Source organism: Sinocyclocheilus grahami, unplaced genomic scaffold (genome assembly GCF_001515645.1).
Source record: "Sinocyclocheilus grahami isolate Dianchi unplaced genomic scaffold, SAMN03320097.WGS_v1.1 scaffold250.1, whole genome shotgun sequence".
Lineage (NCBI taxonomy): Eukaryota > Metazoa > Chordata > Actinopteri > Cypriniformes > Cyprinidae > Sinocyclocheilus > Sinocyclocheilus grahami.
Genome location: NW_015505429.1, coordinates 1,029,853 through 1,048,278, shown reverse-complemented (window position 1 = coordinate 1,048,278; position 18,426 = coordinate 1,029,853). Strand labels below are relative to the sequence as shown.

At 36.2% G+C, this 18,426-nt stretch overlaps 1 protein-coding gene across 2 annotated transcripts in view; it reads right to left on the bottom strand.

Annotated features, from left to right (window-relative positions):
• htr4 (5-hydroxytryptamine receptor 4) overlaps window positions 1-18,426 on the bottom strand; it is a 109,887-nt gene that overhangs the window by 63,760 nt on the left and 27,701 nt on the right. For both annotated transcript variants that reach the window (XM_016289621.1, XM_016289622.1), the window contains exons 3-4: window positions 7,998-8,111; window positions 602-802 (exon numbers count right to left, since the gene is read on the bottom strand). In XM_016289621.1, coding sequence (XP_016145107.1) covers window positions 602-802; window positions 7,998-8,111 — 315 coding nt within the window. The remainder of the gene's footprint in view (window positions 1-601; window positions 803-7,997; window positions 8,112-18,426) is intronic.

Below are 18,426 nucleotides of genomic sequence, written 5' to 3'. Positions count from 1 at the left end.
GTGTATGTGTGTATATATATATATATATATATATATATACATACAAGGATGCATTAAATTGATCAAAAATATCAAGGTTTGTATTTCAAATAAATGATGTTCTCTTAAACGCTTTATTAATCAAAGTATTCTGAAAAAATAAATGACAATTTCCACAAGAATATGCAGCACTGTCAACACTGATTATAACAAAGAGTGCTCGTCTAGTCTGAAACCGCTTCTATTTACAAATTCTAAGTTGTCCAGCAACAAGATGTTTCTCAGTCTTTTACAATTAACATATTTTGAACCGTTTGCCTGTTGCTCGACTTTAAGAGTTTATTAGGTTCATAATCACAGTGTTGGTGGACGATTTACTTGGCAAGGGACTTTGTGTGGCCGCACATAGATCGCCATGGAAACAGCATCCCTACACAGTCCGCAGAAGAAACTCTCAAGTGCTAGTCCTCTGTAGCGAAACAATTTACGGCTGCCATGACAACAGCATCCGCAGTCATATGTCAAGACTATACGTTCATGGAATTTCAATTAATAGCACTTGATTCATTCGCAACCAAGACGCCTTAGGAGAGTCCTGAAATGAAAGGGTGTTTGTTTTTACCTGTCGAGAGAGATGCAGCACAGGTGTAAGATGGAGGCGGTGGTCAGCAGCACGTCCAGAGAGGTGCGGACCAGGCAGAAGGTCTCTCCGTAGATCCAGTTCTGATGGATCAGTTCTATGGCACCAAATGGCATCACCAGCACTGACACCAGAAGGTCAGCAAATGCCAGCGAGACGATGAAGTAGTTGGTTTTGATTTTCCTGCAGGAGAAACAAAAAGCATATGTTAATTTCTTCTTTTTTATGAATTCAGCTGAAAAAAAGCTATTGTATAACTTAGCTACACTTCACAGCAGAAAAAAAGTGTAAAAACAATACAGTATGAGTTCTCAGTAAAACTGGGAACTCACTATTGGTTTCAATTAATAAAGCTATCATCTATCAATAAAACTATTGAATCATTCATTCAAACAATTTGTTCAAAATGGCTGATTCATATAGAAATGAGCAAGCGACTGTTCTTACGAATGGATTATAGAATCACTGACTCAAATGATTAATTCAAAAATAGATTCATTCAGAAAGGAAACACCACAGTGTTGCAATGAGATGCACTGAGATGTTCTGCTCTGGCTTTGATTACAAATATTTTCATTGGCAAAACAGAAAAAAACAGACAAAATTGTGTCTACAAATGTAACTCACTCAGTATTAATTTCTTGTTTGTTGAACTGCTGTATAAAAGCAATATCACATTTGAGATTGCGCTCATATGCTGATATTTGGGAAAACAGCACTTTTGCTTGTGTGATATTACTAAACCATATTGTGACGAGAGGGGCGGGGCTGAGAGCCGTGGGAACGGAGCGAGGCCGGTGGAGTAAGTGATAATGCACGACACCTGCGCCACTCACCGGTCTCGAGTCCCACGGAGGAGCTCTGGAAGGATAAAAGGAGGAGTGACGACAGTGTTGGAAGAGAGAGGACCAGGCCTGGATTTTATTTTGTGTTTTGGTTCTGTTTGTGCGCGGCAGTCGTCCGTGAGGGGCTGTCTCCCTGTTTTGTGTTTATTTTATTATTAAAGTTTTGTTTAAATGTTCGCCGGTTCCCGCCTCCTTCTTCCCGAACTACGAACTGTGTTACACATATCATGTATTATAAATATATAAACAAAAACCCATACAGGGATATTTTTTCCGTATTTAAAAAAAACAGTGACGAAATACTTTCTTATTTGGAAGAAAATTTAATTTAAAGCAGCACTATGTAACTTTTGATGCTGTAGCGGTTAATAAACAGAGCTGCACACATCCCGCGGAAGAACATTCCAACCGGAGCTACTTCTCTAAGTTTATGTCTCTGGCGATTCACGCAGGTATGTGTTCCTCCGCAGCGGTGACGACCTGACCAGGCTACAATAGTCCAAATATAAGTACTTATTATAAGTGTACCGGAGTGATTCGGAATAAGACAAAAATGCGGTTTGGAAGATTCATTCATGATGTACTCGCTTATTATATACATCTTGCAAAATTTTGAACACAGAAAAAGTTACATAGTACTGCTTTAAAAAAAAATCAATTTTTAAGGTATTTCGATATATAAATTTGTCATATAGATATAAATTATACATTTAATTTAAATGTATTATTAAATGAGATTTTGAATTTAAATATTGATATTTAATTTAAATATCTTATTAATTTGAACTCAAGACTCATCAATTAAAAAGCGGACATAGCAAAAACTGCAATTTAAAAAAAAACAATTTAAAGGCAATTTCAAGCAAACTGAAAAACAGGGTGCACAAAATATAGGAACGCACAAAATATAATGATCAAAACATATGAATAGTATGGACTTCAACATATGGGCTTGAATTGTTCCCTGAATTAGAATGACTCAAATGTTCTTTATGTTCTCTTCTTGGAAATTTTAGGGGAAGAAGTATAGGAAAGTGGGCACAAAATCACTATGGATGTATCATAAAAGTTGTCCATTTGTAGATGAACTACCCCTTTAAATTCAATAATGAATGTAAACAAAGCAACCATATAAGATGTGTTGTTGATGAGCAGAAATTCGTAATCACTATCAAAGCAGTTACTTGGAGAAAACAGTAATAAGATATCTGTTGAAGGTGTATGTGCTATGTGTGTGGTACAGTATGTTGTTGATAGGTTGTCATAATGTTCGCTCTTCTTGAGACTCTCCAGAGCTCTGGGCACCCTATTAATGAGTAATAAAACTCTCGCTTGAGCTTCTGAACACACAGATCTATATATAGCTCACTGAGAAGCATTAATAGGCTCAAATTATTCTGTCACGTAACGGCATAGATCCGCATACCAGCTGCCTGTCAACAATATACATAAAGATTGCAGAGAGAGCACTGATTGGCTTTCATGCACATTTGGCGCCAATTCTGAAGGATGAAAAGCAACAGGCATCTGATAATTACGCCATCAGATAGTGTGTCAGTATTTACAAATCCCTTTTGGATGCATCATTAAAGCAAAATACCACCAGATGTTCCATTTGACCCTATGGAGGGCAGCCTATTTTAAAGGCGTTTTTCATTACCGTCGTGACATAACATTTGGCGTGTAACTCGCTTTTTGGGTCTTCTTAGCGACATTGAGAAATGTAGATTATTTTTTCCATGACTTCTATTATCAGATAAGCATTATATAGGTGGCGGAGTGGAAAGATGCCCTTTGAGTGAAAGAATCAGGGTGGTATGAGACAGGATAAGCAATTTATAAATCAGAGGGAAGTATAGTATGTGAAAAAGAGGACGGAATGAATGAAGTGATGTGTGGCATGATGTTTGAGGAGATAAGAAGCCTAGCGCTACCTCCAGGCTTGAGAGACATAAGAAACAAACAGCATTTACAGAGCTCCCTAAATGCTTTCTTCTCTCCTTCACAGTAAAATAGTGCTCATAGGATAGAAAATAAGGTGCAATAACTTAAATGTCAAGTTGCCATAAAATCTGCCATTATGCAACATATGAAACAAACATACAAACAAACAAACATATGAAAGGAACATCACTGTTCAAAAGTGAGGGGGTTGGCAAGATTTTTAATTCGTTTGAAAGAAGCCTCTTACTCTAACCAAGGCTGCTTTCATTTGATCAAAAATACAGTAAAAACAGTGAAATATTATTATGATTTAAAATAGCTGTTTCCTATTTAATGATGTTTTAAATGGAATTTATTCCTGTGACGCAAAGCTGAATTTTCAGCATCATTACTCCAGTCTTCAGTGTCACATGATCCTCCAGGAATCATTCTAATATGCTGATTTTCTGCTTAGGAAAGATTTTTTTTGGAAGCTGTTTTGATAAATAGAAAGTTTAAAAGAACAATTTAAAAAAAAAAATGGAAGTATTTCTAACATCATATATGTTTTTACTTTCACTTTTGATCAATTAAGCTGAATAAAATAATTTATTTCTTTTAAAAATTAAAATAAATTAATAGTAGTAATAATAATAATAATAATAAATCTTACTGACCCCTAACATTGCATATAAGCCTTTTTACTTATATTTATATTAAAAATTATTTACCCCCGCAAAAACAATTGCATAGTTTTCCAAGAACCCAGCAGGACTCCAAAGGAGTAATTAACAAGCTGCTAATTACCCACTGAATTGAATCCCAAAGATGCTATGTATAAGTGTTTATGAGCTGCTGAACTGCTAAACTAATAAAAAAAAAAACGCCCACTGTTGCCAGAGACACTGTTAAACAATGATGAGCTTGTACACTTGATCTTAACAATTAACCATTAACCTGTGTGTCAAAGACAAGATCACATGCCGGAGGAGTGATCAGACAGCCTATTTTAAGACATTTATCACTGCCATCATGACATAACGTTCAGAGCATGACTCCCTCTTTGACACTACAAAGAGTTTCTAGGTAACCTGGATGAATGTAGATCATTTTTCTCATTACTTTAGAGACTTCATGAAGAAAAAACATACTGGTTCCTCCAGTCTTGAGGGATGAAAGAAACCTACAGTAGGGGTGGGGGAAAAAAATCTATTCACATTTGAATCGCGATTCAGTCTTCTAGCGATTCGCATCGATTCACAAATCATTCTATGGAGCCACTAAAGGGACATGGTTAGCAGCTTGCTAGCGGTAGCCTGTTACATAGAATTTCACTTACCACATAAACAGTGTAAGGAGTGATGACTAGGATGATGGCAAATGATTTGCAGATCCTAAACACCACTGACAAACATCTAGCAGTAGTTTTTTTGTTATTTAAAGAGCGCGTTAGTATAGGCGGGTCCACAGCGCGCATACACTCTGCTTATTACACACACATGGACGCACAGCAGCACACGAACATGACAAATATTAAAAATTAAAGGACTGCAATGTAAAAGATTATTATTGTGTAGGCTACATAAATATAAAAATGCCTACATGTCATAATGGATAGTCATTGCATGTATTACAATTAGGCTACCTATTTGCTTGCGCACGAGCAGCTCCGTTTCATCTCTGGAGACGCGTTCTGTCTTTGTGCTTGCAAATTCCGGCATGTAAATAGCAAATCCACCATGGCACGAGCGCAACTGGCTCTTAAAGGAATGGGAGATGAGACTCTGATTGGTTTATTGTACGTTATGCCCAAAACACACTCATTACTCATTAAAGGGGTCATATGATGCAATTTCAATTTTTCCTTTCTCTTTGGAGTGTTACAAGCTCTTGGTGCATAAAGAAGATCTGTAAAGTTGCAAAGACTAAAGTCTCAAATCCAAAGAGATATTCTTTATAAAAGTTAAGAGTCAACTACGCCTACCTAAAACGGCTCGTTCTAACACGCCCCCACATGTCTACATCACGATGTGGGAAGATTTGCATAACACCGCCTAAATGTTCACGCAAAGAAAGAAGGCGTAACTTTTATTCTCGCTGTTGCCGCCGCGGACATGTTGGGGAGACGCTGTGTGTTTCATTGTGAAAGTGAAACCACTTTGTTTGGCCTTCCAAAAGAGGATGATATCCGCTTTGTCATGCCTAGAGCTGATCCGTGCTGGTATACATCAACTTTGCGCTGTGGATCGCCGAATCGGCTTTCACCGTGGACGAAGCAGAGTCCAGCCTGGGGTCATCACATGTGGTTGCTGCAAGCCCACCGGCCGTTCAGTTGTATTTATCAGTTGTATTTACAACACTGTTCCAGAACAGTTCAACCCAAATATTCAGATGTGTGATGCACATTTTGCGGAGGTTGAGGACTGTTTCCTGTGAGAGTAGCCTACAATGCCGGTGTCTGTTTCTATAAAGTGCAATCACAGCACACCTCGCTTTTCGGACCGATGAGCTTTGTAAAAATCGACGCGTTTCAGAAAGGCAGAGGAGAAACAATAATGTACAGTATGTGGAAAATAATGTGTTAAACCACATAAACACATTTCATTACACCAAATAAGTGGACCTAGTGGACCTGCGCCGTGCGCTTTAGATTATGCGCTTAGATCGTTAAAATAGGGCCCCTAATCTTGGAAAATGTGTAGTAGGTAAAAAAGTTACTGCCCCTCTGTAGTTTACTCACAGTATGTGTGCTCGAGAATCTCGAAAGTTAAAGTAAAAAGCGAGTGCACATTCAAAAGCGATTTCAGTGCCCCACATATTAATAATGGCTCCCTGATGCTCGCAATTTATATACAGTATGATTACCCAATGATATAATTGCGAGAGAAAACATTGAAATATATATTTTTTAGGGGTTCCGTAGTGCACAAAAAATTTGATGAAAAATCATAAATTGTGATTAAAAATAGAAGAAATCTATTAAAACAATTTTTAGCGAACGTTGAAAAAAAAACAGTACATTGACTGCAATGTACTACTGTAAAGCTGGGTTTTGACACAAATTTCACGATTCGATTCTCATTCACAAGCTTGCGATTCGATTCAGTTCAATATCGATTATTTCGGATATATATCAGGTACAGTACATGCCAAATTTTCTCAAGGAAAAAAAATCTCTCAACTAATGCTGTAAAATATAAATGAGTCAGTCGGTACTACATTACTATAATATTAAAGGTTAAAATTGACTGATTTGTTAAAATTACATTTAATTAAATTTTTTAAATAAAAAAACTACAATTTAAAAATAAAGTTACAATTACATAATAATATTTCTACTTCAATTCGTTTTTTTATATAAACAATGGTGGCTGTCATAAAAACTTGATGGATTTATTCAAACATAAATTAAACATTGAAGAACAGTAAAATTTTATAATGAATATGTTATTGAATTATTGAATATGCCCCTCTCTACCATTTACTTTTCTATCTGACTAATGAGTTTATGGTCACCGAATATGTTTTTCTGAGGTAAATGACAATGTGGCGCTACCTGACATTGTTTACAAGACGTTACATTGACGTCTTTGCGCAGCTGAAACACTGATTGAGAAATTACATGAGACAGGATACGGATTGTAAAGTTGAAGTCTTTCTTTTAACTTACCTTCGGATGTTTAGTCATGTTTATTTTGTGCTGAAACTGGTATTAATGTGGAGGAGATGATCAGTTCTACCGCGTCTGTTGATCTGAGGCGCTACAGCGATCTGTCACTTCACATTAAACAGTGCCAAAACGGGATTTATTGTTTGAATACTGCAATACAATGGACAGAATTAGAAATCTGAGACTTTGTTTCATATGAAAAGTACAATGCTTATTGCGATATATTGGATGGGAAGTGCCCTTCATTGTACCGTCCATTAACTGAAAACAGGCTAGACTAATCGATTCTTGGGATTTAAGAATCAATATCATTCCGCAAAAATGAGAATCGATTAATATCAAGATATCAATATTTTTTACCCAGCCCTACAATGTACTGTATATTTTTTTCCAAAGGTCACTTTCCATCTTATTAGTCTTTCGTAAAATCCTTTAACCAACAAAGATATCCTCCTCTAGGACGTGATATCACTTTTAGTCAGGAAACGGTATGGATTTAATGAATTATGTCAGGTTTGAGGCATTCGCTGGTTTATAAACATCCTAATTAAAACAAAACATTCCATCTGTTTGACAAAATTACAAGAAAATCTGTTCATATATGTAAGCGAACCCAATCCCTCACTGAGCACGGAGTAATTTTAGCTCTTTATTTTTAATCCTGTTCATTTTGAATAAAGTCTAAACTTGATCTTTGCTATAGTTTATAATAGAAGCACTTGAATTCAGTTATTTGAGTTGATACCGCATAACAAGAACGGCTTGTGCCACTCAGCTAACGTTTAAACTCTGGAAAAGCAGAAAATATCCATCCAGTAAGAATTTCCTTGAAGTCATGTCAGTTCACTCGAGCTGCACAAATGAAATGCTAAAAAGGGCTGTTTTCCCCTGGGCTGACAGATAAGAGGAGAGCGGTGGGTGGAGACGGGCCATTTCTGACCTGAGCTGCCGGTCTTTGCAGACGGCCACCATAACCAGCAGGTTGCCCAGGACGCTCATGAGCATGACCAGTGACAGGAAGCTGATGAGAGCAATCCTCTTCGCCAACCCGTTGCTGTGGGAACAGAGAGAAGACACAGACTTAGTGAAAATCATTTGATCGTATGGAACGAAGAAAACACTGATAAGTGTCACAGCCTTGAAGGCGATTCAACATGATTAACAATAGACGATAAGACATTTCAGTTCCAGAAGACATTACAGGTGCATCATTATGAGTGAAGGAATGCTTTTAATTGCACATTTAATGCATTTAAAGTAAGTTTGATTGGCTAATTATTAAATGCTGACATTTAAGAAAGCTTTCGCCACCTCAATCCCCATGGAAACTACGGCGTAAAAGCACTAGCCAGGAATAGAAAGCACATTGCCCACACAGTGTTACCGAAAAAGACAATTCGTCCTCATGAAAAGATAATTTCTTTAGGTTACCAATGACGTAGATCTCACAGATGCTGTTTCTAATCATTGGTGGATCAATAATGATTAGCAATGACATTTAAAACCTTTCTGCCACATGCATTCGTTTCTAGTTTTCATCTACATTCAATTTAGATATTAGATTGCATTGTGAAAATCATATTCTAGTACACAGTAGAGGCAGAAAAATGCCTCTTGTACCTATAAACTCTAATGCAATTTTCTTCCGACGCAGTGTTTTCCCTCAAGATTGACACTGACTATGTAATTGTAGGCTGAAGGCTGTTATTGTGACTGCAGGCATGAGGAAGAGTTAACTTCATTTCTTTAGGTTACCAATGACGTAGATCTCACAGATGCTGTTTCTAATCATTGGTGGATCAATAATGATTAGCAACGACATTTAAAACCTTTCTGCCACATGCATTCGTTTCTAGTTTTCATCTACATTCAATTTAGATATTAGATTGAAAAGAAAAATGCCTCTTGTACCTATAAACTCTAATGCAATTTTCTTCCGACGCAGTGTTTTCCCTCAAGATTGACACTGACTATGTAATTGTAGGCTGAAGGCTGTTATTGTGACTGCAGGCATGAGGAAGAGTTAACTTCCCGCCACACATTACAGACTAATGAACGGCAGGGAATTGGAGATAAAGAGCCGATAAACCGATAAAAGAGTCAGTTCATCCACAGAGCGTTTGACACTTCTGTTGTTCATGACCTATAAAGCTCTACCGGTCTAAAACATAACAGAAATCCGAAGTTATGTGGGTATGTGTGCGTGCTTAATATATTTTGTCAACATTTTAAGAAACACTGAATATGAATGCAATTAATGTCCGATAAAGATTGGTTTAAAGCACTTAACTAATGACATTTTTCTGATGATCTGTGACCTAAAGTGAGAACTCTTTATGGTTAATAAGTTGTTAACAAAGCATAAAAAATATAAAATTCTATACATATGAGCTTATTAAACAATAACACTAGTGCTGTGTTCGATACATCGATACGACGATGTATCGTCACAGAGATTTGAAGATACGAGTATATTGTGGCACGTGTGCAACAGTGGACCATGCTTATTTTGAATACAAGAATAGCGTTTAAAATTGAGTAGAAAAGTGCGAGGTTTCTAAAGGTTTAATCTGGCCGCAGAGGAACACATCTGGGTTGCCTGATATAAAGAGACGTAATCCCTGAAACAGAGCTTCTCATTTGCGCAATACGGAAATATCTGGTAAGTGTGCTACTTATCTTTGTCAACCTGGCAACCATATGCACGCGCTCTCTCTCCACTCTGGATAAACGCACTTGCTTTCTGAAAACACTGGTAAGCTTGCAGTTTAGAGATCTCCACTTCAATATTCTATTCTCAGAAAAGTGTAATTTATCAAGTGTTCATTTATGAGAGAGAGAGAGAGAGAGGCTGTGTATGTATGAATTACCACCGTTTTGCCGCGTTTCTCTATTAACAGTGAAGCTGTGGCTTTAATTGCTTTAGAAACACTGATGTTACCAGCTCCTTGTTGAGAAAGATAATGTAGCTCTTGAGCGATTAAGTTATTTTATTGATAAAATGTGGGGCAGCGCTAAAAAGTTTGTTCCTGAATGTCTGTGCGCGCACAGCATGATCTGTGTGAGTGACTGAACGTGTGTGCGTTAGATACAGTGAAGACAGCGCATTAGTTGAGATTAGAACTCTTCTATTTTTTTTTTTTACGTAGAGAGTGTGTTAATTTGTGCAATGATAACCTACCAGCAATGTAAATATGATTTTTTTATATATTAGAATGAGTACATTACAATATAAATTTATTAGAATGAGTACATTATTATTTATGGGCTTAAAAACAAGATGCAAACAATCAGAATATTGTACCTGGTGGGGAGTGCACAATGTAAACATGAAACATATGAGGTGAAATTTAGTGCACTCCCCTACCGTGATATGTATCGTATCGTGGCATATGTATCGTATCGTGACTTTGCTGGTGATACACAGCCCTAAATAACACTATGATAATTACTGTGACAATGAATAAAAAAACTCACTATTTGTATACAGTCTATTAATATATTGACTACAGTTTATAAAGTATTAATTAGTTAGTTTGCAAAAGATTTATAATGCTTTGCTACTGTATATTATATAGTGATAACACTGTGTTGATTTTGCTGCAACTTTTCTGTCACGTCTAGTGAATTTGTTGTTTACAGAAACAAATGAGTATAAATCAAACAAGACAGTGTGAACTTTATGACCATTACTTAGATCTTTCACTTAGATTTCCTGTGACAATATATTGTTTGTTTCATAAGTTGATATAATCCTAGAGTAAGATACAGTAGGTTCATTTGGTGTGCTGTCCATTATGGCAGGACTCCAGACTACTAGAGTAAAGAAAGAAATATAAATAGACATGAATTTAATATTAGAGGTGCTAAGAAATGAAGCAGGGGATGTGGAGGAAGAGGAGGGGTGGCAGAAAAATTGTCTCTCTGAAATGAGGTAAGCAGTCCTTATATGTCCTTGAAATATGACTGTCAGGATTACATAACACACTCGTCTAGAATAAAATGAAGTTTTATTTCAATATCATCGAACATAAGCCAAGAGTTCAGAGAAATCCATGCTGCAGTCTGAGTGGCCACTAAGTCTTTCTCTTTCTTTCTTTGCAATATAACAAACAAAATGGGTCTCTGTTAGTTACAAATTACATGTACTCAAACCAATTTACTAAAATGAATCCATCTTCCAACGTTGCATACAAAAGAAAGGAAATTTTACTGGCATTTACAGAATACATTTGCATTAAATTACATTGCTTTCCCATTGTTTTTTTTTTAATGTGTACATGCTAGATAAATGTGTTTGACCATTGCACTCGTATCTCACATCTTTTTCAAAATTATATTAGGAAAATTGATCATTAAATACTGGCTGAATCCAATTAATTATCCCCAAACAAAAGGATGCATTGTGATAATTATATCATACTAGGTCTTCATTAAAATTACAGATATATACACAAACATATTTAACTGCCCTCAGTCAAAGTCAAGAAGGAAAAACTGTTTTTTGCTGAACAAAAAACTGTATATGTATGCATCTGAGAAAAACGTGGTATGATGAATTCAAATGCGGATGTGCAAGAGAGACAGCAGAGCCAAGACATAAAACAAACATTATTCCCCACAGAAGACCGATATTCACCACTCAAGACATTACGAGTATTGAGCACAGAAATTACCCTCCGATGGTTTTGGTTTAGGACCAGGTATAAATCGTGCATTGCATTTGAGTACATGTTTTCACACAGTGACATAGTCGTGTCTGCCTCTTTTCAAAGCTTTTTATCTTTTAATAACCCTTGTAGTATCAGGCATGTTAAGCTTGTTATTTTCTCATTTATTGAACATTCATATGTTCATCACTCATGTCAAGAACTTTAAGTAGTCTTGCTCACTGAAACCTGCATGGATACATTTTCAATACTGCGATATAAACTGTAAAGCAAAATCTCTCATTGTCATTGATAAACCTATACTGTGCCACAAGTTTTTTTTCACTACATCAGGATAGCTTATGCTTTATTTTAAAAAGGTATTTTTACCAAATATCCTTTGTTGAAGATGATGTACTAATAAAGTGATGTCGACGTGTCTCAACATGTTCTGTATTGTTTTAAGCCTGTTTCAGTTTTAAATACATTCAACAACAGTTTGGCAAACAAAACTTTTTTCTTTGGCTCAAAATATAATTTAGAAATGTGCAAAGGTTAACAGATTGTTGTCACAACTGATACAATTCATTTTAGTGAAATGGAATTAGGCTAAATTAGATCTTTGGCCTGAAATGTTTTACAATGTACATATGACACGCATTGCTCAAGTTAAAAAAAGTTCAACTTTTAAACAATATGCCTTTAGATCCAGAGTTTTTTTTCTCATTCCATTACCCTGCATCTTGCCTTTTAGAAAAGAAAAATACATTCTGTGTGAATGGCCCTTAAGGCTGCATGACCAATATACAGCATGTGTGACAAAATATGTGACAAAAACTGTTTTTGTCAAGCTACAGAGCTGCACACTGAAAGAAGAAACAGCTTGTTACTGGAAAAAGCTACTACAGTCCTTACTAAAATTTAACAAAAAGTATATATATATATATAAAAACTAACCTAGGTAATATATCAAACCAAGTGGCATCAATTCTCCTTTAGCCTGGAATACACCACACAACTTTTAAAATCTGAACACATTTTAAAACACAATGCATCAAAACGAACCGGTTCAAAAGAATGATTCCTTCATGAACCAGATATCACTCCAGACCGTTTACCTGAGGCTCTGGATTACAGGGAATAATGTTGTAAATTGCAGTTCAGTTGTAGTTCATCAAATTAACTATGATCATGATCCAGTCACAATTTGGCAAGCGGGAATTGTCACAATACTTGAAAAGTATATCTCTTGTTTTTTAAGACCTCAAAAATTATTTGCATATGGTTCTTTAATATGTATGAATGCAATGCAATGACAATGCAATGTCTGTTGTCCCAGCGCTGTGGAATGTTTAATCTGTATTGATTGAGGAAATCAGCAAAAGAGCGGAAACCTCAGAGACACCAGAATCAATGGCCGCTCGCTCACCCGGTATTATGCATGGTGTGTATGTGTGTGTGTGTGTGTGTGTGTGTGTGTGTTTGTATGTAATGACTGGCGACACCTTTGACCCCGAGTATGTAATTGAACTGAAGCTGCAATCAGAACATGCCGGCTCAATCAAAGCACTCAGTGAGCCGACCTTAGGTCATTCGGTACACGCTGTCCCTTTGGTTGGCTTTCACTGCAAAACACCACTTTTCTAGACAGCATGATGGAATGCATTATAATTACTCATTTAAATTAATTAAAAGCTTTTGTGTCACAAGTGCATATTATAGGAGTCCTCAAAGGGCCTTGATATAAAACTATCCATTTAACCAAGGTATGACAAACTAAATTCAATGCCATTAATAATGTCAATAAATATATATTAATAATATTGTTCCTTTTTCCATGAAAAATTGTAAAACTTTTTTTACAAAGGTTTATTTTTCATCTCATCTATCTTTAACACACAATATTGAATTGAAAGAAATGTTTAGCAAATTCCAAGAAAGCAAGTTAGTTTTTGCTTTCATAACTTTTAAAATATACGTGAAAATAAAATATAAATATGAAATTAAATGAAAAACTTGAATGAAAATTACATATGTTTTTTTATATATAAATAAGTTCAAATAGTTTAGTATACTATTATAAAATAAGTCTGAAGTATACTATAATAAAAGTAAAACAGAAATAAAAAATAGAAATATAGAAAAAACTGAAAAAAATTACAAAAGAGCATTTTTACTGAAAACACTCAAATTAAAATATAAAAATATAAGCTAATTTAAAATACTAATAAATATAATAAATACTATAAGAATATATTAAGATTAAAAATAATATAGCTGCAAGCAGCGATTATCGGGAGTTCAAGTGCTTTAGGCATTTAAGCACATAAGGAAAAAGACATTACATATTATTTAGCAAGCCTGTAACCACCTAAATCAATTATTAAAAAAGCATTTTTGGCAAATCCAGGTGACTTACATAGAAATATGATGTTTTTAGACATTTATGGCAGTTACAGCGCCAGCTGTGGTCTGATCTCCCTGAAACTTTGCATGCTTGTTTAGAATCACCTGTCGCATGTGCTCAGTGGGTTTCGTGAAGTTTTGAGTTTTTGTTTAGGCTTTATAGGCTTCTGGGTATATTTGGACAGGCCCCTTTTCTAAAGGACCCCGTTATAGCTTCCCAAAGGGTAAATTTCAACATGTTTTTGATAATTATTGACCTAGACAGTCCAGAGAATAGCACTGCGGTGGTTTTTTCCAGAAAATAGGTTTTTCACATCTTCTCAATCATTTAAAAAGCCGTTTGATTGACATCAGTGGTTCTAAAGGCAAAGTTGTTCGGAATGGGGAGGTCTATCATACGATACAAATATCGCGTGTATGTGCAGAAAACCGTGCAATGCACAATCGTTTACACCCTCCAAAAATGTGATACCACCCCCCAGTTGCCGATTTCTTTCAAATTTCTCACAGACCTTTGGAGCCGTGAGTCAAACAGGCCCACCGAGTTTCGTTGCGATCGGCCTCCGTTAACCTTCTCTAATAGGCGCTCAGACTTCATCGGCCAATGGTGGCCATGTTTTTTTTTTAGATACGCAAATGTCCCCATAGACACTTGCGGCACTTTGGACCAATACCATGCACAGCGATTTTCATGTTGATAGGACAAATGGTTGCCTAGTTATAGTCATTTTTAAGTTTTTTCCCTCTTATAGCGCCACCAAGTGGACAATCTCAGCTTGAGCTCTTACATAAGTGGTCCGAGTTTGGCGAATATCTCTCATTCCGTTTAGGGGTTATAGGCATTTTACTAAAAGTGGCCCCGTCCCCTTCTAACGTTTTGGCATTCATTTGCCACAGTGAGTCGAAAGTTCAACTTTTTTTTTTGATAATTATTGAAAATTTCGCCAGGCTCACCATCAAATCTGAGGCATGCATTTTTTCCGGCATGAACCAAGGATTCCAACAACATAAGACACTTGAGCCTGCGACTGGCAGTTTAGGAATTATGGGCGATTTCGTACTTTAAATAGCTGTAGCGCCCCCGTCAGGCCGATTGGGGCGAGCCTCGGTCACGTTGTAGGCGGTGTAAGTACTACCATCCCTCCAAGTTTCGTGCGCTTGCGTGTGCCTCAAAAGAGGGCTTACAATGACTTACAAAGATGCATAACAGCTACAAGTATATGCACTAGGATATCAATTTAAGGATTTACCCTATTATACTTTATCGACACTATTTGATAGGTGAAAAAACAAACAGCCCCACATATAATCTATAAACAAAGCATCAGGCTGTCTTTGAGTTCACATGAGCAACGGTTAAGTTTACTCGTCGTCAGGCTACAGAACAATACCATAATTCCTCCGTTCAATTAAGCCTAAGACATCGAGAGTCACGCAGACCTATAACAACCCAGCCACAACACATACGAATAACATGCCTTACCTTAAAACAGAGTCCAACGTTTATATTTTTTTCTACGAATCTTTGAGTTAACATGTACTAAACATGAGTGGAATTTGCACCGCAGCGCCCCCACAGCTTGATGCTCATGACAAGAATAGCATGTTTAGTTATCTTTATTGAAGTGAATTAGGTTTAAATCGCCATCATTCCTGAATGAATTATATTTTTGCAGTTTTACACATAATAATCCACGATGATCACATTACACAAAACTGAAATTGCACGTCAAAATAACACATTGTCAATATTTTTTGAGACCCCCCAAAATTTCACAAATCACGTTTTCTGGGAAGCCCATGTCTTATTAAGGGGAGCCGAGCTCCCCCTAGCTCCCCCGTAGTTCGCACCCTGGCTTACTGAATACTTGTGACACAGGCTCCTGATTTTCTGAAAGCATTGTGACACAGGCTCCTGATTTTCAGAAAGTGGAGGGACTTTGACTTGAATGGTCTATCTGTAATATGATGTCATGTAATTAGGCCAAATGATACTCGAGTCTTACGTTTCCTTTTCAGTGTGAGAGTCGTGTCAAAAATTCCAGACTTGAGACTGAACTCAACTCATGAAGTGAAAACATGCTTTTTCCTGAGAACAATGGCAGCAGATCAACTTAAACTGAAGTCCTCCTCAATCTACTTATTATATAATAAACTATTTATTATATAATTGTAAGATCCATAAACACCACTATTTTAACAAACTATTACTTTCTCTGGTAAAAGAAAACATGTCTAAAATATTGAGGCAGCCCAAAAAAGGGGAAGTAATTTTTTTCTTGCTACAATCTCTGTTTTATTTATTACATACAGAGACATTTAACGTCAGAAAGTGAAGTTCTTCAGCCCAGTGTATTATTTCTCCTAAAAAAATATTATTCACCAAAAATGGACAAAGACTGCTGGTGAAAAAACACAGGTTTCTGAAGCCCAGCACTGCAGCGTGGCCGTTTCGAGCGGTCATGTTGTCTGGCACGTCACGTATTCAGCCTTACTTGTTGTTATTCAGTTGCTAGTGATATGAAGGTTGGAAGGAAATTTATCCTCAATTGCCAGGAAAGCATCCAAGAGTCAAAGCTGACAATCTAAACTTGAACTAAGGCCCTTCATTTTCATTATTTCTCTGTGCAAACAGGCATCAGTGTGTTCTGATTTCACAGCAACACTCGTGAAGGACAAATATGCTGATTAAAAGCACAAAGTGCACGGTGTGAATTTACCGAGATCAATGAACAATTGACCCTCGCAGAAGCAGCCATTTGCAATTCTAAATGTGCAATGGCGAAGAATCTGTTAATAACTTGCACCTGGGAACGGGACGTGTCAGTCGTGCTTTTTTTAAGGGCACATGTGACTCTTCCATCCGTGAGGACAAAAGCGTCTTTGGGGATGAATGTGAACGAGTGCGGATCTCCAAAGGATGACTGGCATGAAGTCAAATGCAGATCATTTAGGGCTTGTAAGAGTCATATTTCTGGGTAATTTACAGGCATTTGCAGATGTCATGTCATCAACGCTGAACGTATTTAGAGGGCTGTCAGAAACCTTTACCCTTGATGAGGTGTTTGAAAACACGTCAAAGCTCCGATTTTCTCCCTATTTTGACACATGTTAGATTCATTTGAAACAAGTAAATGGGTGCGTGTGTGTGTGCGCGGCAGAGTATAGATTTATGTACTGCTGTAGACATACTGGGCCATTCTTCTTGTCATGCTGAGTAAAAGCGTGCTCCAAACCCTCAGTGTTATCTGTGTTACATATAACATCCATTTAGAGATAAGCTGAAGGTAAGTCATGTTAATAAATCTGTGTTCTCTGGATCACCACACATGGTTAAAGCAGAGTTAAAGCACAGATTAATTATGGAAATTGTGTACAATTTAAATTTCACAAAAAAACTGATTCATTTCACACAGTTTAACCACTATAATAATCTGTGGTATATTCTGAGGCAAGCATCACTATTACTATTATACATATTATATTATACTATTATGCTCATATTTAACACATCTAAACCCACATTTGTGACAACAAATTAGTGAAGGGTCTAAAGGGATTTGTTGATGTATAGATCATGTAAACATTTTTACATGGCTGTATATATATATATATATATATTAGTGGTGTCAAAATTAGCGAGTAAACACAGGCGATTAATTTTTTTCAGTTTAACGCGTAAAAAATATTTTTTTTTTATTTTTTTATTTTTTTTTAAATAAAAGAGGAAAAAAGTACTTTAATGGCTTTAAGGATTAATCTATATTTAATTTAGAATTTAGTGTTTGATAACTCCAATTTCAATTTCTGTATATTTCTGCTGAAGGGCACAGGCAAATATAACATTTATTATAATGGATTTATGTGAAGATTGTGAAGTTCACTTAAATTAGAAGTTATTTTTTAAAGTCTAATAAATGTTAAAATTGATAGCTCTCAATTATACTGTAATGATTAATGGCTATAGTCAATTGTAAAATATTGGGTGGGGGGGGCAATTTTATAGAGAAATCAGTATTGGTATCATTGATACAGGCCTTCAGTCATAAAAAAAGATGCCATTAAACAAATATTATAAAAATATACTGTCTTTATGTTGTTTGTACATTAATCTGAAGATTGAATGTGAAATTATTGCAATATAAAAATTAAGCTTTAGCGTTAGTTCTGGCAGGTCACGTGAGTCAAGTTTGCATCAGCTGATTCTCAGCTGATCACATCTACCTATAGGAATACGACACCTATCGCGGCATTTCTATATAAGCTGTATTCAGTATTATTCAGCAGCTTTTCAGCTTGCTTCGGAGCAAATTA